Genomic DNA, 26,626 nt, shown 5'->3' on the forward strand with positions numbered 1-26,626 from the left:
TGGAAACTGTCATTCTGGAATTTCTCCTTTTCCTATTTGTAACTAACTAATTTGTTTCTCTGTTAGGGAGAAACTTGGCTCCCATTAGCCTCAATATATTTATTTCTTCACTTCCCTTTTGTTTAACCTTTATGGCCCTGACATGCTTGCCACCTCTTCATCTGACAAGAGAAGAAGCTGGTCATCATTTTTGATTATTTCCTATCACTCATTCCTCCATCCAATCAATCACCAAGTCCTAACATTCCTACTTCCTAAAAATCTCTTGCATTAGTATACTTCTCTCATTCTGACTGCTCCTACTCTTGCCCATACCACCATCATCTCTCACATGCCTTACAACAACAGCACTTTATCTGATATTCCTGGATCTAGATTTGCTTTCTTCCCATCCATTTATTACACTGCAGCCAGAGTTATCTTTCTGAAATTAAAAGTTTTACTCCAAGGTTAAAATCCTTCAATAGTACCTCACTGACCTCACAATACTGCCTTCAGGGTCTCTTCATAACTTGCTTCTCTCTCTTGTCTTACTTCCTCCTACAGTTGCTAACCTCATTCTAGACCATTCAGTCAATCAAGCTGAATTGATTTCAATTTGTGAATTATGCCAAGCTTTCTTTTAGTGAGGACTATATTCTATCTTTCTCTACCCATGAACCCTTCCCAACCTGGACAACCCTACACATTGTTTAGGTCTTTACTCAGATGTCACTTTTACTGTAACATATTCCCTGACACCACTCCTCCCCTACCATCACCAATATACCTCTGCAAGCTATTGTAAAGGTCCAGGCCAGAGATGATAACAGGTGTACATCTCAGCCAGTCTGATAGACAGGGAATACATTATTAAAATACCTGAGTAAGAATGAGCAGCCAGAGTTACAACTTCTTTTTCTAAAAGTAGGTACTTACATTAGAGTTATGAGGATAGGTGCAAAGTACATAAAACACTTAAAATGCAAAGCTTCTGGAAAGAGCTCAATTTATGTTATCTATTACTCATTCAACAAATGTTCGTGAAGTATCAACTATCTGATACACAGTGATAGACACTGAGGCTAGAAAAATTAAAGTATAATGTAAACAATTAAATTTAACTTAGAGAATGAGCGTCCAAAGCATAGCAAGATATACATATAGCAGGAATGTTTGGCAGAATTAGTCAACCTGGTTAAGATTCAAAGGATGGACAACATTTGGGCTGAGACGTGAAGGAGCAGGAGTTTACAAGGAAGGATTCTTCAAGGAGAGGGGACAATATGTGCATGGAAAGATATGGATCATTTTTCATGGTATAATTCAATATTGCTGAAGCATAAAATTGAAATGACACAATGAGAGATGAAAAGTCAGGGAGATGGGGTGTCTTGTATCCTAGACAAAGTAACTTGATTTTCTCCTACAGATCATTTCTGAAGAATTTTCAGGAGGAGAGTGGCATTATCAGATTAACATTTTTAGTGAGGTCATTCGGGTAGCAGTGTGCAGAATGGAATTCAGGGAAAAAACCTGGGGCCAAGAGATTGCTAAAGACGCATCTCACAATAATCCCAGTGAGAAGAGATGAAGCCTGGTATGAGGCAGTGGGATTTAAGATGGACAGGACTGCACCCTAGAGGGTTAAAAAGCTAGCATGGACATGATTTGATGTTAAGAGGCATTTAGGATATTCTACAGGAATTTAACTAGGACACTAGGAGAATCAAACCAAGATAGAAATCTAGAAAGAGAATTAGATTTAAAGTACAAAGATGGGGACCCACTGGGTTGGTAATACTTCTCACTGACGTCCCATAGGATTTAGAGAAACAAATGCTTTGTGGGGTGCGGTGATGTCAATGGGAATGGAAAAGCTGGCCTCCAAAGAAATATGCATAGTGCTCTTACCGTACAAACGAAGCAACAGGTTTTAGTGTGTGACAACAACTGCAGAAAATTCGAGACGAGGAGGACTTGTCTAGTATTTTTCCATCCCTGGTGACTCAGAGCTAAAGATGGCGCCTGTGGCAAAAATTAGAACGTGGGAGGGGGCATTTGGTGTAGAAAAAGATGAGTTTTTTTAGGTTGCTGTTCTGCTTTGAACACAGTGAGATAACTCAGCACCAGACGAATCGTAGGTATTAAGATTTGGTCTGAGTACAACTCTGCAGTCTCCACGCTTCAAAGGATATCTCATTGCGTGGGCGCGATGGCGTGGGGTAGAGGGGTGATTAGTGTGTTTCTTTGCCTCATTCTTGTTTCTGAGCCTTGGCGGGTTCCACCACAGCCTGACTCACTTTGTCTCCTCGCGTCTTTCCCAGCGCTGGCTACAGTTCTGAGAAGAAGAGCGCGTCTTCGGGGATGGTAGCAGGCTTTGGGGAACACCTGCGCATTCCCAGAGCCCCTTCCCGCTCCAGCGCGAGCAGACTTTCTCCTTCAAGGGCCGCGGCCTCGCGCTTACCGGGCGGGCGGACGAGTCCAGCGCGCGGCCCGCGAGCGCGTGCCCGGCCGCCGTCAGAGGGCTCGCAGGCGGGCGCGCGCGCCACCCCTGCAGCTGCCGCACTGCAGCACCTCAGGCCCAGGCGCAGGCGGCGCGGGGGCGGGACCAGAGGAAGGGGCGGGGCCGCGAGGGGCGCCGAGACCCGGCCGCGGTCCAGGCGGCTAGCGCTGGCCGCATCGGTTGTCATGGGAACGGCGGCGTAGGCAGGCGCTGACGTCAGCTGGCGGCGCTTGCCCGCACTGCGGAACCGGGCTCCGTCTCAGAGCCCGGGTGGCTGGCGGCTGGGGCGGCTGTGGGGCGGCCTCACTCCCGGCCTGCCCCGCCTGGAGCGAGGAACAGCCCTGGACCGTCCGGGCGTCCACTCCAGCGGGACAAGCTGTCGGCTTCTCTGCTCCCTCTTCTCTGTGAGTACCCTGTAGGCCTCCTGGTGGCGGGAGCCCGGGCGCGGGCGCTCGCCCTGCCCTGGCCCTCTCTGGGGACAGCGGCGTGGAGGGCTGCTCGGGTCCGAGGGCGCGGGGGCGGTGCGCCGGGGGGCCGTGCGGGGGCCGCGCTGAGCCACTGAGGTCTGACGGGCCCAGCGCCGCCGAGTGGAGCGAGGTGGTTTTCGAGAGGTACGTCTACGTACTTTCCTGTTCCTTTTCCTGGGTTCTTCTCCAGAGCGTTTAGCGTGGTGTCCGGAAAGAGGGAATGCAATCTTTACCTTTCCGTCTCCGGATTCTGGTTTAATAGTGTTTGAATGAAATGCGTACTAAGTACATTTATTTCCTTTTAGGCTGTCAACCTGGTGCTGAAGCTTAAATCTATGAAATGCCTTCTTAATTACACCTGATAAAAGGTGATCGATGTGCTACGTTTATGAGTCAAGTTACATTAATAGGGTCGTTTCAATATGTATACAAACAGAAAAAAAAGTATGTTATTTAGGAATCCCTACCAAATGGTTGTGCTGCATTTCAGTATTACTGTGAAAACATCGACAGACTGGTGTATCCGGCTTTTCCTTCTTTTGAGAAAAGGATGCTAACAAGTTTTTTCACCTGTTGCGTTTACGATTGCTGTTAGTGCTTGCGATTTCAGGAAGAAGGTTGCCTGCTACGAGGACTCTGAGAAATAAAATATTTGAAAGAAATTCAGACACTAAAGTTTTTTAAAATCGTATTTAGAATCTTAAATATTTATGGAGACTATCTTGATTTATTAATTGAATTATGTATACAAGGTTTTTGTTTCCTTTTCTCCTGCGTTATAAAATTCGGTTATGGAATGAATTATACAAGCCTCTGCTTTTTCTTCCCGTGTTCTTTAGTCATTCGTTGGCTGATAATCAGGTGTTTAGAGAGAAAGTAAAATGAGATGAAATGTAACGCATTTAATTTTCCTGTTTCGTATCTCTTAGCAGGTCTTGTAAAAGGGTTTTTGAGGGAGAAGCTTTTAAACCTAATGACGTATATAAGGTTCATGGATGTCATTTTAAGTTTGACCTTAATTTTTTCTGATGATGTTACATATCTAATATTAGTCATTAATTGTATAATGTATTTGCTGTAACATACATTAACATTTAGAGATAATCATTTCTGTAATGTTTTTGATGTGTTTATCATTAAATAATTTTTGTTTATTAATTGAATTATGCATTAAACTACTAAATAATGGTAAATAATGGAAATAGCTAATTAATGTATCTTATCTGTCACATAATTATTTACTTTTAATACTGTAATAATGGACATAAAGGAATGTGCTTGCGACTGTGCTGATCACATTGTTTTTCAGTATTTTCTCCTTACAATATAGTAGGTGCCATTTGAATTTCCCAGGCAAGAAAAAAAGAAAACAATAAAACAATAAAAAACAAGGCTTAATGAAATTAAGTAGCTTGCCCTAGACCAGACATTCAGTAAGTGTTAAAACAAGAGCCTGAATATTTTTGCCCTAGAATCATTATTACTGCCCCCCTTCTTTTGAAATGGGACTACTTCCATGAAGACAGCATAGGCCCAGCCTGCCACAAGCTAGCTGTTTGGTGGTGGTTACAGAACATTTCAGCAGGGTGAAAATTCAGGGCTGAGGCAGAAGGAGGTATGAGGTATGAAGATCAAGGCACCATAGGAGCACATAGGAGAAATACTTAACTGAGAATTTTTTAAAAATACATTTGAAAGGAATTCAAATACCAGAAGTTTTTTAAAACCATATTTAGAATTTTGTTTATTTATGGAGACTGTCTCTAGCTCCTCAAGGGGAGGCAGCTCCCCGGAGAAGAGACTGTTTGCATTTAGTGTTAAAGGATAGTTAGGAGTTTGTTAGAGAGAGAGGAAGGGCATTTCTCTGGAGAGAGAGGCATATAGGTAGTGGTATGAAGGCAGGAAAGAGTTTGGCATGTTTGAGGGCCTGTAAGTAGTTTCACATGCCTGGAGCTTACAGTGGAGAAGTGTGGTTGGGGAAAGAGAGGTAGAAAAAAGGCAAGAGGTCGTTTCATCAGTAGCCTTGGACCCTGGTGGTCAGGGCCTCATATTTTTTTCTAGTGAGTGAGTGATTGGGAGCTAGTGAAGAGGTCTAAACAGAGAAATGATACCATCACATTTGTATTCTTAGAAAGTTCCTCTGGTTGCAGTGTAGATGATGGTTTATTTTTTTAAAGGGTAGGGTGATAGAAGCATGGAAACAGTCTTAAACAGCAAACTCCTTCCAGAGTTTTTTTTGTCCCTCAAAGCTTACTGCCTCATGTCACTGCCTTTCGGGGCAAGGGAGGGGAGAAGACAGTTGGAAGGAGAATTTTAGGAAGAATCATATACACGTTTCTTCTACAGGTCTTACCTTCCATTCATCCCTCCACCTGTGGCTGCCAGGTTTCTGGCCTTCCACAAACAACTTTGCCCATGTGACTTCCTGACTGCAGATCCAGTGCACTCTTAAAAACGCGCAGCAACTCTTGGTACCACACAATGTAGACCACTTCTTTCTTGAAACTCTTTTTCCCTTGGTTACTTCTCTCTCCCAGTTTTCACCTCTCTGATGTCTTTTTACTTAATTTTTTGGGTTCCCAGAATTCTGTCTTTGGCACTTTTTTTTCTTGCAGCCATCACAAATGTAAATGATGCCCAAATCTTCAGCCTCTATCTGCTTGCTGGATTACTATACTGCTTATCAAACATAATCTGAATATATGTGCACGGATATATTGCCCCACGTGCATGTGTGCGTACACACATGTATACTGTGTATGTGTGTATACACACACACACATACACACACACTAATAGCAGCTGTCACTTTTGAAGGGCTTGCTATGCTGTAGGTATTGTGCTAAGTGTTTGACTTGCATATTCTTATTTAATCTTTACAAAAACTCTATGAGTGATTTATTATTATTATTCTCCTTTGAAGGATTAGGAAATTGAGGTCCACAGAGACCTCAGCTTAATCTACTGAAAGGTCGAACTGGGATTTGAATATGGGGATCTGACAATGGAGCCAGTGCTTATAGCTACACCGTCAAGATACCCAGCTCAACATGCCCCACTAAGCTCACTGAGTGCCCCCATAAGAAGTATCTATAGACACTGTGAACTCATCTACAAAACAGAAACAGACTGGCAGACTTAGTAAACAGTCTTATGGCTACTGGGGAAAGGGGATGGGAGGGGATAAATTTGGGAGTTTGAGATTTACAAATGTTAGCCACTATATGTAAAAATAGATTTTTAAAAAACTTTCTTTTGTATAACACAGGAAACTATATTCAATATTTTGTAGTAATCTTTAATGGGAAAAAATATGAAAATGAATATTTATGTATATACATAACTGGGACATGGTGCAGTACACCAGAGATTGACACATTGTAATTGACTGTATTTCAATTAAAAAAAAAGTATCTATTACAGTTGTAGCTAATGTTTATTGATGCCTATTCTGTCTAAGGTACTGTTTTAACCTTTTAATCATGTAACCCTTACAACAACCCTTTGCCTCTCCCTCCTTAGTTACTGTTAGATTTATTTTACAAATGAGAAAACATTTCCAAAGGTCACACAAGTAACTATAGGAGACTAGTTTCAGGATTTGGGTTTTAAACTACTGCATTATATTCCATTTAATGGAACTACTTATCTAATTATTCTGGCTTGAAGAACATGAGAATCATAGTTGACTCTTTGTCCTATCTCTTTAGTTTTTATTGTCTAAAACGTCAATTTTCTGCTCAAGAGAAAACAAAGAAAAGAGTGTCTTTTCTTGATAACTCATAGGCATGATATAATTCAGCTGTTTTCCTGTATATTGAATGAGCATGGAATCTATAAATGTTAAATCCTTATTTGCTTTATATTTTTCTACTTATGTGCTGTCAGGTTTCAATCACTGATACCTTTGCCTTTGCAGCCTTTTTTTTTTTTTTTTTTAATTTGGAGTAAGTTGGAACATAGATGACCAGGCTTATTAGTTGTGTATTTATTAGAAAGAGTAAAGGCTGACTCCTATCAGTAAAGTAGAGGAGTTTCTACAACGTGCATTTGATGACTGCTTTGTCTGTGTACTAGATAGTTGTTACATGGGTTAACTCACATAATTAGGTGTATTTGTATGATCATTCTTTTTTTTTTTTTAGCATTTCTGTCCAAAGTACCCCTAATACACATGAATGTGTATCCCCAGGGATCTGGAACCTTAACTGATAATTACTAAGTCAAATCAGATTGTTTTCCTTTTTTCTTTTTGAACAGTCTTCAGTTTTATTATTAAAAACATATGCATGTTGTGTTCTAATGCAGGAATTAATATGTTTGTTTTGGACATACACCTCTATCTTTAAATAAAATGGGAAATTCAGGAATATATACCAAGTTTGTGGTTTTGATATACAATGACACATACCCAGGTTATTTATTTGAGGAAAATGGAATGAATGCTTTGTTTAATATTCTCCAGCATAGCAGCATTTTCAGTGGTAGGTACAGAAATGTTAAATTCATTATCTGTGAATGTGCTGCCCACAAGCATACTTTACAGATGTAATAGTGATGCTTTCAGGAAAATCAGTCCTGAGGTGGTGTTTGGTTTCTTAAAAGTGCACTGCAATGTTCATTTTTCACTGAAAATCCTTAAAAAGTGTATTAACGTTCTAAGTTACATGTTTATTGCCTTTCAAAAATTAAAAAAAATTTGTTTCAAATATATAAATACTTTACTAATAGTCCAGTTTGCTTCACTTTAAAACTTTAAACTGATTCAGATGTATTCAAGTCATTTGCATAAGGGATAAGGGAACTTAGCTTTATTGGTATAAATCTGATAAGATAGTGAACAAACAATGACATAATCTTGCATGAAGAATATTTTATAATTTTTATTTGGAAATTTCATATTACAGATAAATCCTCTTTGTTTTATAGGTTCCTAATTGAGTCAGTGCTTTGCATTATAACTCAATGCTCTCCATAAAACTGAGATATGCCCACTGGTAAGACTTTTATGAAATTTTTATATGTAATACATATTATTTATTTTAAAGTTTGGATTATTTTAAGGGGTTCTTTAGCCAATTAAGGAATAAAGTAGAAGTCATCAATCAAATATTACATTTAGAGAAATTTAATAGTTTGTTATTCAGTTTTCTATTTAATGTTGGTGATTAAAGTTAGTACGCATTCAATGGATGGCAATTGGGGACTTAGCTGGACAGGGTAAATAATAATGACAGCATATTTTTTATGATCAGAATGGATGTTTTACTCTAGAGCAGACTTTGGCAAACTTTTTCCTAAAGGCCAGACTAGTAATATTATAGGTTTGGTTTCTGCTATCGCTACTCAACTCTGCCATTGAAGCGCGAAGGCAGCCATAACAATTCTTAACAGAGTGTGTATGGCTGTGTCTCAATAAAACTTTATTTATAAAACATGTGACTGGCCTACAGGCAGTAGTTTGCCAGAACCTGCTGTGAGGCATTCATTAATTCACTCGGCATTTATTTATTTAAAACGTGTATTGAGTACTCAACTCTATACTAGACCCCATGATAGTAGCTAGGGATGTAGTTACTAGCTACTTAGAATAGTGGGGGGGGATGCAGTATATTTATATGTATAGATATACAAATAATTATCCAAGTTCAAGTTGGCTTAACTGCTATGAAGGAAAAGAAGAGTCTGCCACATGAGAAATAGGGACATTTAAATGAGGTTGTCAGGAAGTGTTCCACCTTAGAGGCAACATTTTAACAAGCAGTTTAACACCGACTAGGTGTAAAAGAGTTAGAGGAAGTTTGCACCAGGAAGAAGCAGCTTCACATGGGAAATTCTTGTTCTGGCAAAAGAGCTAGAAAAAGGGCAGTATGGCTAGAATGTAGGGACCTAAGGGGATATTTGTTTTGATTTGAAGCTGTACGGATAGGCACACCAGGAAGTGAGAACCCTGTAGACCATATGAAGGATTTGTTTTATTTTGCCCTAAGTGAAATGGGAAACTCACAGGGTCTTAAGCAAGCATGAACTGATTTATGTTTCAAAGGGGAAATAACTTTCAGCTTTTTAGTATTTGTTGAAGGCTGATTATTGACCAGGCAAGTGCTAGTCATTTTTCATGCAAAATGATCTTTGACATAGGATTATTCTGATTTTACAGATAAGGAAGATGAAATTTTAGAGATGTTAAGTAACTTGTTTAAGGCCACGTAACTAACAGTAGTTGATGCTACTGTGTATCATAAATAAAGTTAACTTAGGAAAGGAAACTTTTAGAGGGAATAGCCCAAAAGGTAAAAGGGATACAGGTCAGTGTGGTATCAGCAAAGCCAAAAGAGATGTTTTTTGAGAAAGAAGATCTAGTCAGTTGTTTTAGAGTAGCCAGAGAACTCATGCTGGTTTATACAAGACAGTGGGATTTTTATGTTGTTTTTTATTTTAAGCATAATATGTGTGATAATGGAATTGTTTCAAAAATGACATGAGTCTTTATTTCACTCGTAGTTGAGAGTGAAGCCAAAGTGAAGACAAAAGTTCGCTTTGAGGAATTGCTTAAGGCCCACAATGATCTAAGACATGAAAGGAAAAAATTGAAGAAAAAAATTGGCAAATCTGGAGAAAAACTCTCAGTGAGTAATTAATCATTTGGTAACGATGACTTACATATCTGCACAAAATGACAGCTCTCATATGAAAACTCTGAGAAACTGGAAATTTAAGGACAGTAAATCTATGTCATGGTCAATAACATGGTAAAATAAAGCTTTCTTTAGAGTCAGCCTCCCTCTTGGAGTACTGAGTTCTTAAGTGCTGTCCTACAAGGGTAGCAGACAAACTGGTGAGAGTGACTGCCAATAACCAGGAAACTCAAAACTAGCCGTATTACACATTTTTTAAGAAAATCAAGATTTTATCCCTGAATTATGAAGAATTTATGAAGGAAGTAATATCTTACTTCAGATATTCAGTGGCTTATCTTTATTTAGACTTACTCATCTGTTTCTACCCAGCAGAACCGGAAGAAATCAATGGAACCATAAGGAGATAATTATTCTTTTGTACTTGAAGTACAGTTTCAAATGATAGAATTTTGGAAGCACACTTGAAAGGACTGAAAATACAAAACTCAAAGCAATACTAAACAAATCAGCAATTAACATCAACCCAGTTACCAGGGTTTTTAGTTTGTAATAGTATGTCAGCTAATGTACTATTCACTCTTCAAATCTATCTTGCTATTTCCATTAAATCTTTTACTCCTTTGACCATAATCTCTGTGTACACACACACACACACAAATACACAAATAACTTCATACATGTTCTGCTAATTGATACAAAGAATACATACATTTCTTTGGCAGGAGTTTTATGAGTTATATGCATCCTACATTTTACTTGTAGAAAATTTTACCCTAGTCTATAATTTGAGACCTGTTCATTTTAATATTCCGTCTGGCAGCCATCAGTGTAACAGTTACATTGACAAGTGAGGCAAAAAAAAAAAAAGTAATAACATTGGCTAGAATACAGCCACCCACGTGTGAGGGGTTCATAGTACACCAGTGTACTACTGCATACCAGTTAAGAACTGCTGACGGAATGGAGCAGATTAGGTCTCCCATAGTGGATGCTGCTCTAAAATGGAAAATGCTGCTGCTTCTGTACCAGTATGCAGCTTGGTAGGGAATAGTGGCATGAGGAAGACGGAACACTGCCGTCCCCTTGAGAAGGTGGTGTACATTGGGCAAAAGCAGAAAGAACGCTGGAAACAACTGCCGGATATTTTTATGGACTCAAAGTAGAACCTCATACTTTCTCTCATCGTCAGAACTGGACTTTGTGAACATGAACAAGGGGCAGTTTGGGCCAGGAATGTGAAATTAAATGGATAACCAGAAAATGGGCCGAAGATATGTCCATTTATTTAGGATCCAGTTTAGATGTTGGGAACAACACAAGTGGGAGGCGATTAAACATGATCCAGTCAGCCACACCAGACTATTCAAGATCTCTCTTCATTTAGAGATAAGTATTCTAAAAAATAACATTTAGGAAGAGATTTTTCAGCTCAGAAGAAGAGGATTGTTCCTGGAAAACTTAGAGGAAACAAAATATTTTTGAAATGATTTATTTTAGCAAACAGAAGAGGAATACTTGCTTTAATTTACTAGCTAATGGTGTTTTCTATGTTTCAAGCACTCTTCTGAACATTTTATGTGTATTCACCCATTTGTAATACAAACAATAAAATTTTGAAGTTTTCTTTCCCTGTAGATGGAGAAATCGGATCACAGAGAGGTTGAATAACTTACCCAAAGTTACATAGTTAGTGGTAGAACCAGGATTCAAACTCTTGACAGTCTGACTGCAGAATCCTCTCTCTCAATCACAACCCTTTAGGAGCTCTTTTAATAAGGTATGAAGCAGTAGGGCCTCTTCAGAACAAAAACAGTGAATGCCATGTACACAGCAGGCATATATTCTGGAATCAGAAGGATCTTCAGTGTTTTATAGTTATGCCTTACCAATCTTCAGAATAACTTTATGAGTGAATTCCGTTCCTGTTAACATGTAAGGAAATACTGTAAGTAAAAACCATAAATAGGAAGATTCTAAATCTCTAAGTGAGCTAAAGGCATGAGGAAAAAAACTAATTTCAATCTAACATTGATTTATAAAATATAGAAGCACTTTCAAAGAGATTCAGATTGGAACCCAGAGATGGTTTTTTTGCTTACCAAATAAATGTCTGAAAGTTTAGTAGCAAGGTAGAGAGCAAGGCTTTTAAATATAACGCTCATAGGTGAAGTAGCGCAACAACCATAGACAACCTTTACAGGAAGTTTGGTTGGGAAAAGGAGTATTGTGAAGATGATACTGATTACATTCAGATATTTAAATACTGATAGCAGGAAAGTAATGGAGGGACTGATGATATGGGGCAGGAAGTTTTTCTAGAACACAGGTAAGGAAGACCATCTCTTTAAAAGAAGGAAGGAGAAAAATATCATTTGGGGTGCATGAAAATTCATAGATTTAGTAGCAGAAAGTTCCAACTTCCCATATGATGGCTTTTATCTGTGAAAGCAAGTTCAGAAATGACAACATTGGACATTAGAGATGAGTGAAGAAAGTTTGAAATGGCCATTGTGTTCATGGAGTTAAACTCATCTAGGCATTTTCAGAGCCAGGTATGGAAGAGTTGCAAATGAACAGATATGCAGCATAGAAGAATTGTCCAGTAGCTTTGAGATATCAGTTGAATTCGTAGACCATATTTTTATAATAGTACCAATTTTTGAAGTGGTTCAGGGTCTTCCAGCCATGTTCAACAGCCTCGTTGTAGTTACAGAGATGAAGGTCATTTAATTTGAATGATGCCTGCAGTTTTTCCAGATAAGTGTATTGGATCAAAAGTAGATCATATTGGCAAGTGATGACTGAAGTGATGGATTATGGAACCAAAGTATCAGGAGATGAAAATAAGAGGGACAGGATAAATAAGAAGGATATGTTGGGTTCCCAGTATAATGAACTGTTGATTATTTTTCAGCACTAAGTCTGGAATGGTTTGACACTCAGCAGTAATAACTGGAACAAATGAACATAAATTGCTAAGTAGAGAATAAATACTCAAACTGTAGCTATTATTAATTTTGAAGTTGCATCTGAAATTTTACCTTTTAAAAGGGAGAATTTAAATCATGTTTTGTTCATTGTCCATCCTATATCATCTTGATTTCACTCCTTGATTTTCTCCTGTATCATTTTATCCTTGTAACAGTTACTTCATAGGGCCTATGGATAACTTCTTTTATGAATAACAGCTTCCAAAAGTGTTTTTTGTGTATTAAATTAATTTTAAAGGGTGGAAAATATTCTGAGTTCTCTCACTGTTAGTAATATCCTTTAGTTGTTTCATGTATTCATTCACCTTTGTCAAGTACTATGTTCCAAGGGCTCAGAGCTCAGTTCCCAGGAACCTGCTCAGGGCTGGTCCTGAAAATAGTCATGTCTTGGGATTTGCAGATTTAAGCAGCTAGGGCTGCTGGGTTAACCCTTTTCTGCACAGCCTCTAAACATATCAATTAGGAAAAAAGGAAAGAAGACACAAATTACCAGTATTATGAATGTAGGAGGGCATTCACTGCAGATGTGTTACAGACTTTAAAAGGATAATAAGGGAGTATTATGAATAACTTTTTGACAACACATTTAGCAGCTTATATGAAATGCATAAATTACTTGAAGGACACAAAGTACCAAAGCTCACTCAAAAAGAGACACATAACTTAAATATTATATATCTTAAAAAAACAAAAACAAAAACAGGAATCTGTGGTTAAGAACCTGCCCACAAAGAAAACTCAGTGGTTAGTTTTCTCTGGTGGCTTCATTGATAAATTTTACCAAACATTTGAGAAAGAAGTCATATTAATTCTATAGAAATTCTTTCAAACTATGCAAAAAGAGGGAATAATCCACTCTTTTTTGGAGGCAGTCATTAACAACCCTGATACTAAAACTAGACAAAGACATTACAAGAAAACTACACCAGTATCTCTTTTGAACATAGAGCAGGTATCTTCCACAAAATGTTAGGGAATCAATCTTGCATTATATAAAAAGGATAATAATACACTATGACCAAGTGAGGGTTTATCTCAGGAATATATCACAACGTTTGAAAAATCAGTTGAGGTAATTCACCATATCATAAGATTAAATAAAACCATTTGATCATCTCAATAAATACAGAAAAAAAACTTGACAAAATTCATCGTCTATTCTGATAACTATTAAAAAGAATAGAAAGGAACTTCCTTAGCTTGATAAAGGGCATCTACAAAAACCTACAGTTAAGATCATACTTATAAGTAAAAAACTGAAAGCTTTTGCCCCAAGCTTGAACACATCAGTCTCAAAAAAATGCCGTTAGAGCTATTGAATGATTTTAGCAGAATATAAAGTCCAAATATAAAAACCAATTGTTATTTCTATATCAGTAATGAATATTTTGAATTGAAAATTTTAAATAGCATTTATAGCAGTAACAAAAATATATAGCAATCAAGGATAAATTTATTAAAAAAAATGCAAACCTGTATAGTGAAAACCCCCAAGCTGCTGGAAATAAAGACCAAATAAATAGATATCCAATGTTTATGGATTGGAAGAATCATCATTGTCAAATAATTATTGGCAGATTATTATCTATTCTCCGAAAATTGACCTGTTGATTCAGTTCAGTCCTAATCAAAATGCCAGCAGGTTTTTTAAGAATTGAAAATTTAATTATGAAATCTATTTGGAAATTTAAACAACAGACCTAGAATTGCCAAAGCAAATTTGAAAAAGAACTAAGTTAAAGAAATTTTACAATCTGATTCAAAACTCATGGTAAAGCTATGGTAATCAAGACAACCTGGTATTGTCATGAAGATGGTTATATAGGTCATAGGGCAGAAGAGAGTCTGGAAGGAGACCCTAATGTATATGGTTGTTGTTGACAAAATTGCCAAGGTACCTCACTGAGGAAAAGGTTAATCTTTTCAACAAATAGTGCTGGAACAATAAGATATACATAAACAATTTTATGAACTACGACTGTTCAAATAGAAACAAATCAATCACCTAAAATACAGAAGAGCTAAAACTGTATAACTTAGAGAAGAAGCAGGAAAAAACCTTGGTAACCTTGAGTTATGAATAGATTTCTCAGGATACAAAAACATGAACCATAGAAGAAGAAAGGGATAAACTGGGCCTTGTGAAAATTGAAACATTGCTAAGAAAATAAAAAGATAAGTTACAAGTTGAGAGAAAATATTCACAACACATTGTCTGATAAAGTGTATTTAGAACACTTTAAGAACTCTCAGAACTTGATGATTTTAAAATAAACAATCTTATGAAAATAGGCAGAAGACTTGAACACTTAACCAAAAAAGAGATACAGACGTGGAAGGATAGGGGTTGACTTTGTAAAAGAACACGTGGGATGCTGGAAATGTTTTACATCATGATTGTGGTGGTGTCACGGCTGTATGTATTTGCCAAAATTCACTTAAGTACACACTTAAAACTGGTGACTATTACTGTTCATGTAATTTATTAAGTTATGTCTCAATAAGGCTGATTTTAAAAACAGACAAATTGAAGCAAAAAACCTAAATGATGCCAAGACTGCAAAGATCAAAGGATAGGCAAAAATATAATAGAAAATGAACAGATGTATTTGGGACACTTCAAAATTCAGTGGTAGTCCATGAATTATGAAATTCCATAAAGTAGACCTTTTTTAAGTATAGTACAAAAAACTAGAAATCAATAACAAAAGATTAAAATTAATAAACTACTTAGAAATGTAAAAACTGTCCTATGAAACTGCAAGAAAAAGGAAATCCAGACCACCAGAATAGGATATTTAAAAAGTAATGAAACTATCAGTTCAATGAAGTGAAATGTATGGGATGCTACCAAAGATCCTCTGTGAATTGTATTTTAAATGAAGTTAGTACAAAGGTTGAAAGATCGGTAGAAGAGTGTAAATGAAAAACTGGACCTCATCTGATTAGCTTTCCCAGAGTTTCATTTTCAAAATCTTTTCTTCTAGACCATAATTTTTCCTTCTAGTTCTGATTCTTGGTTATCTTGTCCAAAGTTACTGCCTTCAAGAATGTCCTCACAATTTGTATATATTGCCACTACATTTCTGGTACTCACTGAGAAAGTAGAAGAAATATGCATGTGCCCCATTTTGACATAATAGAAATTCAAGATTATTAGGTATGACTGTATTCATAGAAAAAAGGTAGAAATAAGTTTCTGAAATGATTAGCAATGATTTTCCTAGTATGAAACAACCAGGATTGAGCTTTGGGTCTTTTTTTCCCCTAAATGTTTTCTGATTTTTTTCTGTTTAATTTTTTGCTTTTTTTTTTTTTTTTTACTGTTTTAAGTTTGGCATATATTACATCTATGAGAAACAGAACATATGAAAAGAAACTTCTTTGAGAGAAAATATTTTTATTATATTTGATTAAGAGAGTTTTTTTGAGGATATGACTTCATAATTTGTCCTTGAATAGATAGAATTTGGAAATATATTTAGGTGAGCAAAAGAGTCTTGGAGATGGTAGAATGTTGGATATATAAATGCTAATTGTTTTAGCATTTTCCCATCTTTTTACATATATTAGATATTTTCTAACTACTTTTAAACATGCAGATTTTAAAAAATTGAACTTCAGTCTTCATCAGTAAGCTCATCCATTTCTGGGAGAATTCTTCATTGATAACTAGCTTTCATCTTGTAAGCACTTTGGTTTTGCCCATTCTGTTTTTCAGCATGTCTCTTAAGCTTTTATTTCTGCCACTCAAAATTACAATTCTATTTCTTTTTTAATCTCATATGCTTTTTAATTTCTTCATTATATTAATTTCACTTATTTTAAATTATTTTATGTTATTTATTTTTCTTCACTGTTAATTTTTCTGTTTTATTGGATTTGATGGCTTTTCCTTCATTGTGATACTTCCTTTCAGTGTTTGTCAGCTTTTAGTTGTTAGTCATTTTTCCATATGAGAATTCCTCTTCTGCCTGTTGGTTGTTTTCAGCATAGTTTGCTTCTGCTGTTGGTGAGGGTGTGCCTACCTGAATAGATGCTGCAATACTTCTCTGTACACAACTGCTTTATCCTCTGGGTGAAGGTCACCAGGTAACACAGACAGAGGTGGAGGACAGAGCTGTCCTTCCCAGCTTCTCAGTTGGTTGTCCTCAGGCTTATCCTTCCTTCTTGTATTATTTGACTCTGTGCTTATGGCTTTTTCAGAACCACCCTTTTCTCTGGAGAAGTCTTTTCCTGTGGGCTATGGTTTTTTCTGGTAGTTTCTTAATAGATCTAACCCTGCCTATTTTTTATCCTTGGGGAATTTCTCAAAATATTAATTTTATTACTAGTAACATTCCTTTTTGATTTTTAACCTTATTTTCTGTTAAAATATCTCTCATTTTGAATAATGTTGATTGGGGAAAGACGTACAGGTGTGTGCTTAGTTTGTCATTTGATGTAACTTGATAATACTTGATACTTAGCAGTATTTGCAGTGATACGTTTGAACTAATTGCAGGTAATCTGAGAGCTATAGACCTTTGGTTTTAGAATGTAACTATAAAGCAAGATAAATGACGTGTATGTGTTTTCTATTGGGGAACATGAAGTACTATTACCATGGCTCTTTTAGCAATTTCTCAAATATCCCTTAACTAGATTAGAGTATGGATCATTCTGCCAAAGAGGAAAGTAACATTTGAGATTCGAGCAATAATTCACTTCTGAAAAGTCAGTAAGTGCTTTTCCCCATGTTAATTAACTAACTCATTTGAGCTGAAGTTAACTCACAAGATTACTAATCTAATGCTGGGAAAATAAACTAGGAAAGTGCCCACCGTTGCCCTAGAATGGTATCACTGTGCTCAAGCAAAAAAATGAAATAATCCTCACAGTATTACACATGGTTGAACACTCATTGTTATTTTATCTTCATGTAACTAAACTGTGCTTAGCTGAAACTTTGTTATTGTGTTGTTTTTTTCCTAGCTTGACGCTGTTAGAAGCAATCTTCAGAAAATTAAAGAAACTAAAAGTGATTATATAAGTGCTGCTGACATCTATAATCCAGATAAGACCATGCGAGTCCCTAAAAACAAACCGAGGCATCTACAGTCAGCCGCTGAAAACCCAGATGATGATGTTAGTGTAGAGGAAGACACGCAAGAAAAGGCAACTAAAAAGGCTGTAAAGACAGCGCTCCAGGTGACTGCACAAGAAGTGGAACTGGAAACTCTTGAGAAGAAGGGGGATTCCACACCTCAGAAAGCACCGACCAAGTCACAGCCGGGTGCCACCCCTCAGAAAAGTGAGAGGGCCAAGGAAGAAAGAGAAAATAACAGTTTAGATGAGGAAGATGAGCTGATGCAGGTATACCAGCTCCAAGTGGCTGAAGAAATGGCGAAGGAGATTAAGAAGAAAATCAGAAAGAAACTCAAAGAGCAGTTGACTTACTTTCCCTCAGATACTTCACTGCACGATGACAAATTGAGCAGTGAAAAAAGAAAAAAGAAAAAAAAGAAAGTTCCAATTCTGTCTAAATCTGAAACAAGGTATGTGACACCGATAAATATAAAATGTCCTCTTTAAAAAAAACACTCTTATTTTCAGCTTTTGAATGATACCTGTAGTTTCACAAAGAAAATGTCTTCCAATTGGACACGTGGCCAGGACAGTACTAACAGCTCACCTGTATGTAGCACCTTCCTGTGTGCTAAATGCTTTACAAGGAATATGTGCTATATTCCTTGTAACAACCCTGTGAAGAATAGTAGTATTATCATCCAGTTCTGTGGATGAGGAAACTGAAGGGTTTTCAGTCACAGAACCAGTAAGAAGCACAGCCGAACCTTGGCAGTCTTGCTCCATAATCACCACCTTTAACTCTTCACTTACGTCTGCTTCTTAAATAATTACCCAATTATTACCCCCTTTATTGAGTTACAAGCGCCTGTTTGAGTATATGAAAATAGCATTTTTCCATATTTTACAAATAATATTTACTCATTGTAGACTTACAGACACAGAGAAGAAAATAAAAGCAATCCAACCATCCAAAGATTACTATTAGCTTACCATTTTAGTGCATGAGAAATACATGTATCTCCCAATAGGAAATAATACCTATTTTAGGATTATCCTTGCCTCAATTCACTATTCACTTTGCTGCACCATAAGTAGTAATAATAATGGTACCTTTCTGATGGCTTGTACTTGGATTATATTTGCAGTACATTGGTCGTCTCTAATGACCCAATCGAAGCTGAACAAAAGGAATCTCCAGTTGGAGCAGTTACTTCAGATTCTCATCAAGATGATGAAATAAGCTCAGTGGAACAAAATGTGGATGACAACATGCAAGATGACACAAAATCCAAACCGAAAAAAAAGAAAAAGAAGGCTAAAGCAGGTTTGTTATTCAAATTAAATGAAAAATGCGTATCTTGGTAGGAAACACTTGATTCTAGGACTTCAGTCCTTAAAACTAAAGAAAATCTAGTCCCAAAGGGTATAATTGAAAAAAATCCAATGTAGTATATTTGGTACTTATGCTTGGATTCGTTTAGATTATAGCATTCATTTGTTTGTAACTATGGGCCTCTGTAATATCAGTCTTACTTGTCGTCTCTAATTAGTGACTTGATTCAACTCTAGAATGACATTAACTTTATAGCTGCTATTGTGGCATAGGAGATTTTTCTTCTTTATGTCATTGCCCGTAAATAATTATGACTTATAGCATTGAAATCTGTAAATGGTCAACAGCCCATAAAAATTTCAGATGTTAAAGCTGCATCTCTGTCGAACATGGTATCTTCCCAGTGCCTCCTAATTCAGCATCTCTCCTTCCTGCCCACTTTTCGTTTTACCTCTTGCATTCTCCCTTCCTCTTTACTCATTTCTTTTTTCTTATTTTTCTTTACTTATTCTTGCCTTTTTCTTACTTCTTACATCTTTTTTTCTTTTCAATTTCTATTTAATTGCCAAAAATTGAAACTAAAATAAGCAATTTTAGAGTATATGGTACTTATTCATTGGATGATTTAATTGATGGTGTTCTGTGGTTCCTGTAATTAAATTTTTAAAAAGAAAAGTATACGTATTACAAATATGCTACTTAATGAATTTTCACAAACTGAATATGCCTATAAAGTCATCATCTAAATCAAGAACCAGAACATCATTAGCACCCAGTAGAAGGACCACTACTCTCATGACATCTAATACATAGTTAATTTCCCCCTATTTTTCTGCTTTATTATAAATAGAATCATAAATACTGTGCTCTTTGTGTCTGCCTTTTTTTGCTCAAAATTATTTTTGTGAGATTTATACTGTTGTTGCATGCAGTTGAGCTTATTCATTATCAGTCCTGTTTTTGTACCGTGTAGATATCCATTGTGTGAATAAACCACAATTAATTACCTATTCTATTGATGGACTTTTGAGGTGTTTTCTAGTTTTAAGCGATTATAAATAAAGCTATAGTGAACACTCTAGTCACATTTTTTGGTGAGCATGTGTATACATTTTTGTTGGGCATATTCTTAGTAGAGTTGCTAAGTCATAGAGTATGTATATTTTAATAGAGACTTCCCACTTTCCACACTTGGGTTACCAATTGATACCACCAATATTTGAGAGCTTCCATTGCCCTACATCTTCACCAATATTTATATTGTCAGTGCTTTAAAATTTTAATCATTCTTAGGAGTGTGTAGTGATGATTTCATTTTGACTTTGATTTGATTTCTGTGTAACTAGTGAAGTTGAACATCTTGTTCATGTTTATTGACTACTTGGATTCCTTCACAGTAAATTTGTTCATATCTTCTGTGTATTTTTTAAGAAATGAAATTGTCCACTTTTTTCTTATTAATTTGTGAGAATATTTTATATAACTAAATAGCAGACTTTTCCCAGATATGAATACATATATATTGCAAATACCTTTCCACTCTGGGTTTTATTATTTTTCCCCTATTGGTATCTTTTGAAAAACAGAATTTTTAAATTTTACATAACCCCATATTATCCATGTTTCTCCCTTTGATGGTAAGTGCTTTCTGTAATTTGTTTAAGAAATCTTTCCCAAATTCTGAAGATACTTCTCTATATATTATTTTTCTAAAGGTTTTTTGTTCCACTTTTCACATTTAGATCTGCAGTTTATTTGGAATTGAGTTTTGTGTATGGGGATAGGTAGTGGTCCAGCCCCATTTTTTCCTCGTATAAATATACAATTGACCTAATACCACTTACTAAAGAGACCAGATTTTCATCTGCATTTCAGTGTCACTTTTATCACAAATAACATGACTCTGTAAATGGGTCAGTTTCGCTAGTCTCTGTTCTTAGATAGTTTGCACCACCACCACCACCATGTCTTAATTACTTTAGCTTTATAATAGCTCTTGCTATTTGGTATTGAAAGTACTCCAGTGTTTTTCTTCAACATTGCCTGGGCTGTCCTTTACCCTTTGCACTTCCATATGAATTTTAGAAGCAGCTTCTCTATTCTTCATTCCTCCCCTCTGATTTTGATTCAGATTGGGTGAATCTGAAGAGATACACAATTTAGCAACTCTCTAAATAGATTTCAAATCTTTACAAAGTATTCTTGCCATCCATAAAATTGTTATGCATCTCTGTTTATTTGTAAATTTCAGCAGTCTCTCTTTAGATTAATTTCTAAGTATGATTTTTTTTGTTTAATGGATATATAATTGACATACAATATTAAATAAGTTTCAGGTGTACAACATAATGATTTGATGTTTGTATGTATTGCAAAGTGATGTTTCTCAGTGCTATTGTACATAGCATTGCTTTTTAAATTTTTGTTTTCTGTTACTGATATTTATGTAGAAATGTAATTTAAAAATTTTTAATGTTGTATCCAGTGTTCTTGCTAAATCCATTTACTTCTTAGTGTTTACCCATATTTTGAATTTTCTGCATACACAGTCATATCATCTGTTAATAATGATAGCTTTATTGCTTCTTTTTCAGTTCTTATCTCTTATTCCTTATTCTTCATACACCGGCTAGGACTTCCATTACAGTGTTAAATAGAAGTGGCAATAACAAGTCGTCTCCTCTAGCTGCCAGCCTTGGATGAAAACTTTATTATTTCATCATTGAGTGTGATATTTGCTATAAGCTTTTTGTAAATACCCTTTATCAGATTAATGAGCTACCCTCTATTCGTAATTGGCCAATCATTTTTTTAATCATGAAGAGATACTGAATTTTATCAGGTACTTTTTCTGCATCTATCAACATCATCATATTAAATTTCACCCTTTTTTTCTATTAATGTGGCTTATTATTTGATTAAGCCATCTTTGTGTTCTTGGCAGTGGTTGGGGAGACCCACTTTGTTGTGATGTATTAACTCTCTCTTTTTTAATCTATTACTGGATTTGATTTACTGGTACTTTGTTAAGGATTTTTGTATCTGTGTCATGAGAGAGATTGGTTTGTACTTTTCCTTTCTTGAAATACCCAGAGTTGTTGATGATCTCAAAAAGAATGGAGGGATATTTCATCTTTTTGAAGCTATTGTATTGAATATATTCATGTTTAGGGTTGTTATATCTTTCTGTCAGATTGACGTTTTTATCATTGTCTTAGTCCATTCAAGCTGCTATAACAAAATATTGTAGACTTGATGGCTTAAACTATAAACATTTATTTCTCATGGTTTTGGAGGCTGGGAAGTCTAAGATCAAAGTGCCTGCAGATTCAGTGTCTGGTGCGGGCCCACTTCCTGGTTGCAGACTGGTGTCTTCTCACTGTCCTTATATGGTGGAAAGGGCAAGAGAGCTCTCTGGGGTCTCTTTGATAAGGGCACTAATCCCATTCATGAAAACTACCCTCATGACCTAATCACCTCCCAAAGGCCCAGCCCCTTAATACAGTCACATCGGAGGTTAGAATTTCAGCCTATGAATTGTTGGGGGGACACAGCGTTCAGTCTATAGCAGTCATTACGCAGTGTCCTTCTTTATCTCTGATAATCCATTTTCCCTTAAAGTCTACTTATGGTTTGAGTTTGCATAGTATGTTGTTTCCCATCCTAATTTCTCCACCATGTCCACGGTGTACCCTTAGGTGGTGCCAACCTGGTCAGGGAGGGGCAGCCTTCAAACCTGTGTTTGGCCCGTGGTCTCCAGGTCTAGGCAGGGCTTGTTAGTACTCCATTCCGTCCCTCCCCATCCACTGGACTCCCTGCCTGTGTCTGCTTTGCATCCCTTTGTCTGGGCCACGGTGTCTCTGCATTGCTTTCCTTTTTGCCTTCACCTCTTTTCTCCCCTGACCCCAGCACATGTGGGGTCTCAGTCCCCAGGCTGTGAACTCCCTGGGGACAAGCCCCCAGTAAATGTGAAGTGCTGTTGTTCACACCCCGGATATCCTCTTGTTTGTGATCTTTCTGTGTCCTTATATTTATCATCTCACTGTTAGTCTTCTGTATGATCTAAGTATTTTATATTCTGTATTCTCCTTATCTTTTGAATTATTCAGGTTATTTTTTTAAAGTTTGCTCCCTCTATTTACTTATTAATTATACATCCTTCTATTATTTTTAAGCTGTTACTCTAGAGAACATTAAGTTCATTCTTGACTTATAATACAAATTATATTAATACAAATTAACTCCCTCACAAAATACACTTGCCCAACACTGCTAAACATTAGAGTAGTTTGACTCCATTTGAATTTTGTCAGTTGCTTTCTCTGCATCTGTCCCTCTCCTTTCTAGTTCTTCTCATGTATTTTAGTTGTACATATATTTTAAACTTCACAGGTATTAGTTACCATTTTGTAAAGTTGATATTAATTTATTTTCATCCCCAAATTTACTTTTTCCTTTATTTCCATTTTTCATCTGCTTGAAGCACTGTTTATCCTCTCTCTCAGTGCAAGCCTGCTGATTCACTCAGACTTTGTTGTGTTAAAATGCCTTTACCTTCATTTATGAAATGTATTTACTAGTATATAATTTCAGTTTACAGGAAATCATACAATTGTCTTCTGGCTTCCATCATTTTTGTTCCCGACTGCATTCTTGTTTCTGTCCCATTGAAGGAACTGTTGTCTTTTTTTCCCTCTGGCTGCTCTTTAGGTTTTCCTTTTGTCTTTGGTGTCAGTATTTTATCATGCTATGCCTACATAAAGCTTTATTGAAATTCACCCTGCTTAGAGTTTACTGGTTGATACCATTTATCAGTTGTGGAAAATTCTTAGTCATTATTCCTTTGAATATGGCTCTTCACCATTCTCTCTTGTTTTTCTAGATTATAATTTCACAAACTCTCAAGTTTGTACACATGTTTCTTATGGGTTTTTTTCCCCGTATATTTCTGCTTTTTTCCCCATTAGGCTTTGGTTTGGATATTTATATTGATTTTTCTTCTGTTTCACTAATCATGTCTTCCTTTGTGTCCAATATGCTTTTAGACACATCCATTGAATTTTTAATTTCAGACATTACATTTTTCAGTTCCAGAATGCTTATTTTTTAAGAATTCCAATTCTCTGTAGAAACTCTACATTTTTAAAAATTATTTTGTCCATCTTTCCCTTTATTTTCTTGAGCATATTAGTCATAACTTAAGTCCTTGTGTGCTAACTCCAATTTGGATCATCTGTGGGTCTGCTTCTGTTTTCTGGTTTTTTCCTTGTTTATTAGTCATATAGTCTTGCCTCTTTTATGTCTAGTAACTTTTTATCATATGCTGGCCATTGTGTGTAGAATCCCAGAGACTCCAGATGATTTTATCTTCCACTAGAGAGGATTTCCTCTTTCCTCTCTTAGACAGACAGAGTGGGCAACTGATTTCAACTAATCTGAGCTAAGTCAGATCTGGGTTGTAGTTTTGTTAAGTTCTATCTCTGATTTGCCATGTTCCTAGGCTGTGGCCTTCCAGGTGTTTCAAAGTGAGAGCATGGCAGGTATCTGTCTTCAGAGGTTTTCAGCTTAGTCCTTTAGCCTTCTGCCCCATGCAGCTTCAAATTTTGGCAAATGTCTTGAGGGGGAGACTGGCCGTGTGTTTGAGGCCCCTCAAGTCTCCAATTTTGTCACTCCAGCCCCGCGTGAACGCCAAAATCTCTGCTGGTTTCTCTGTCCCCCAGTAGGGGCCTTCTGCCAGGGGCCACGCCTGGATTCTCAACCTCTAGATGCGCCCAGAATTGGTAAGTGACCCCAGGTGAAAAGTGGCTGTAGGTAGAAAATGACCATGTCCTCCAGGGCTTCCTCTTTGCCTGTTTTGTTTCAGGCCCCTCCCGCTGGTGGGTCATTGTTTCCTAGTACCATAAGACTGGGAGATTTCACTACCTCTTCAGCCTCTCACGTAGTCCCGGTATTCAGTTTTGTGAGGAAAATTATCCCTGTGTTTGAGACTCCTCAAACCTCCAGTTTTATCACTCTAACCCCATGAAACCACTAAAAATTTTGCTGGGTACTCCTTCTCTAAGTAGTGACCTTCTGCCTGGGTCCTCTGCTCATAACAAATGTCCCCACACACTGAAACAGCTGCCAGTCCATCACCTCTGATTGATTCTCCCTCTCTGGAATTTTATTCCATCTACTACTATACATTATTTCTGTACTTTTCTGATGCCTTTAAAAATAAGGTTTTTGTCTTTTATTTGGCTTTTCAAGTTGTTGTTACCAGAAGCATTGACCTGCTATGTTCTACTGCATCCTACTCAGAAGTAGAAATTACAGTTATAAATGATTTGAGTGATACATGTTCCTCTTAGAAAATACCTAGATATTTGCCTCTTATTTTTTTTTTTTTTGTCTTTGCCTCTTATTTTTTTCTCTTTGTGTTGTCGGTCCTTGTTAGGGAAAAAAAGAAACATTCCTTGCCCTATTTTAATGCATTAGTAAACGCAGTATTTACTCTAAGAATGTAGTCTGCTCTTGTCCGGCTTTTTCTTTCCTTTTCCTTGAAGTGCCTTTGTTAACAAAGACAAATAATCATGGATCGAAAAGATTAGATTATATGCAAATTCAGTGTTTATTGTTATGGGAACAGTTAGGTATAACTTTGATTTTCTTCCATGCCTGTAGTTTCAGATGATAATGAAGACACTGATGGCGATGGTGTTCATGAAATAACAAGCCGAGATAGTCCAGTTTATCCCAAATGTTTGCTTGATGATGACCTTGTCCTGGGAGTTTACATTCACCGAACTGATCGACTTAAGTCAGATTTTATGATATCTCACCCGATGGTGAAAATTCATGTGGTTGATGAGAATACTGGTCAATATGTCAAGAAAGATGATAGGTAATTTTTTTGATTGGACAGTTAACCCTTGCAATTGAAAATGTGTACAGTAGAAGTCCTCTTTTCTGCCATTGACAGTCAGTGGGAATAGAGCTATAGATTCTAATTAGAGAATATGACAGTCAGTGGGAATAGAGCTACAGATTCTAATTAGAGTATAGTTTACATTTCTAGGTGTTTATCAGCCATTGATATTCATCAGTATGTTTTACAGAAGAAATGGGGAACATTTATTAATTCAGTAATTCATTTTAAGTGGAGTGGAGTTGAAAGAATTTCTCCCAAGCTTAATGGCTAACTTATGACATTTAAATTGCATTGTGAATCATCTTATGTTTCACTGTAAATGCTTAGTTTTCTAACCTCATATTTTTCTTTTGAAATTAATATGTTATCTGTGCCTCAGGTAAGGCAAATATCTTGAATTTAATTTTTTTCATAATATTAATTCTATAGCTAATACGTGCTTGAAACCCAAATAAAAAGTATAATAAAATAAATGACTCTACTAGAATTCAAAATAATTATTTGCCTAGAAAAAATGGCAAGGATAGGAAATACAAAAATTGTAAAAAACTTTATTCACTTACTCATCTTGGAGCATACAAAGAAAATATGGCACACCTCAAAGTACTTACAGTCCTGTTGTGCTCGTTTTGTTATTTAAATCTACTGTACTAAATTAATCACAAACTCATTTAAGATTCTGAACATGTTACTTTCTTCCAGCTCTGCATGCCAAAAGTATAATCATACT

The 26,626-nt window shown here is 36.5% G+C and overlaps 1 protein-coding gene across 15 annotated transcripts in view; it reads left to right on the forward strand.

Annotated features, from left to right (window-relative positions):
- The first annotated feature begins 2,709 nt into the window (after nucleotides 1-2,709).
- The window catches only part of AHI1 (Abelson helper integration site 1), a 176,163-nt gene continuing 152,246 nt past the window's right edge, over nucleotides 2,710-26,626 (forward strand). For 4 of the 15 annotated variants that reach the window (XM_074368303.1, XM_074368307.1, XM_074368309.1 and 1 more), the window contains exons 1-6: nucleotides 2,713-2,889; nucleotides 7,882-7,949; nucleotides 9,457-9,581; nucleotides 17,558-18,120; nucleotides 18,799-18,977; nucleotides 25,650-25,869. In XM_074368303.1, coding sequence (XP_074224404.1) covers nucleotides 7,940-7,949; nucleotides 9,457-9,581; nucleotides 17,558-18,120; nucleotides 18,799-18,977; nucleotides 25,650-25,869 — 1,097 coding nt within the window. In that variant the 5' untranslated portion in view covers nucleotides 2,713-2,889; nucleotides 7,882-7,939. Of the gene's footprint in view, nucleotides 2,890-2,926; nucleotides 3,097-7,881; nucleotides 7,950-9,456; nucleotides 9,582-17,557; nucleotides 18,121-18,798; nucleotides 18,978-25,649; nucleotides 25,870-26,626 lie in introns of those variants that run through there. The other 11 variants (XM_074368301.1, XM_074368305.1, XM_074368306.1 and 8 more) reach the window with 5 other exon arrangements.

Source organism: Camelus bactrianus, chromosome 8 (assembly GCF_048773025.1).
Source record: "Camelus bactrianus isolate YW-2024 breed Bactrian camel chromosome 8, ASM4877302v1, whole genome shotgun sequence".
Classification (NCBI taxonomy): domain Eukaryota; kingdom Metazoa; phylum Chordata; class Mammalia; order Artiodactyla; family Camelidae; genus Camelus; species Camelus bactrianus.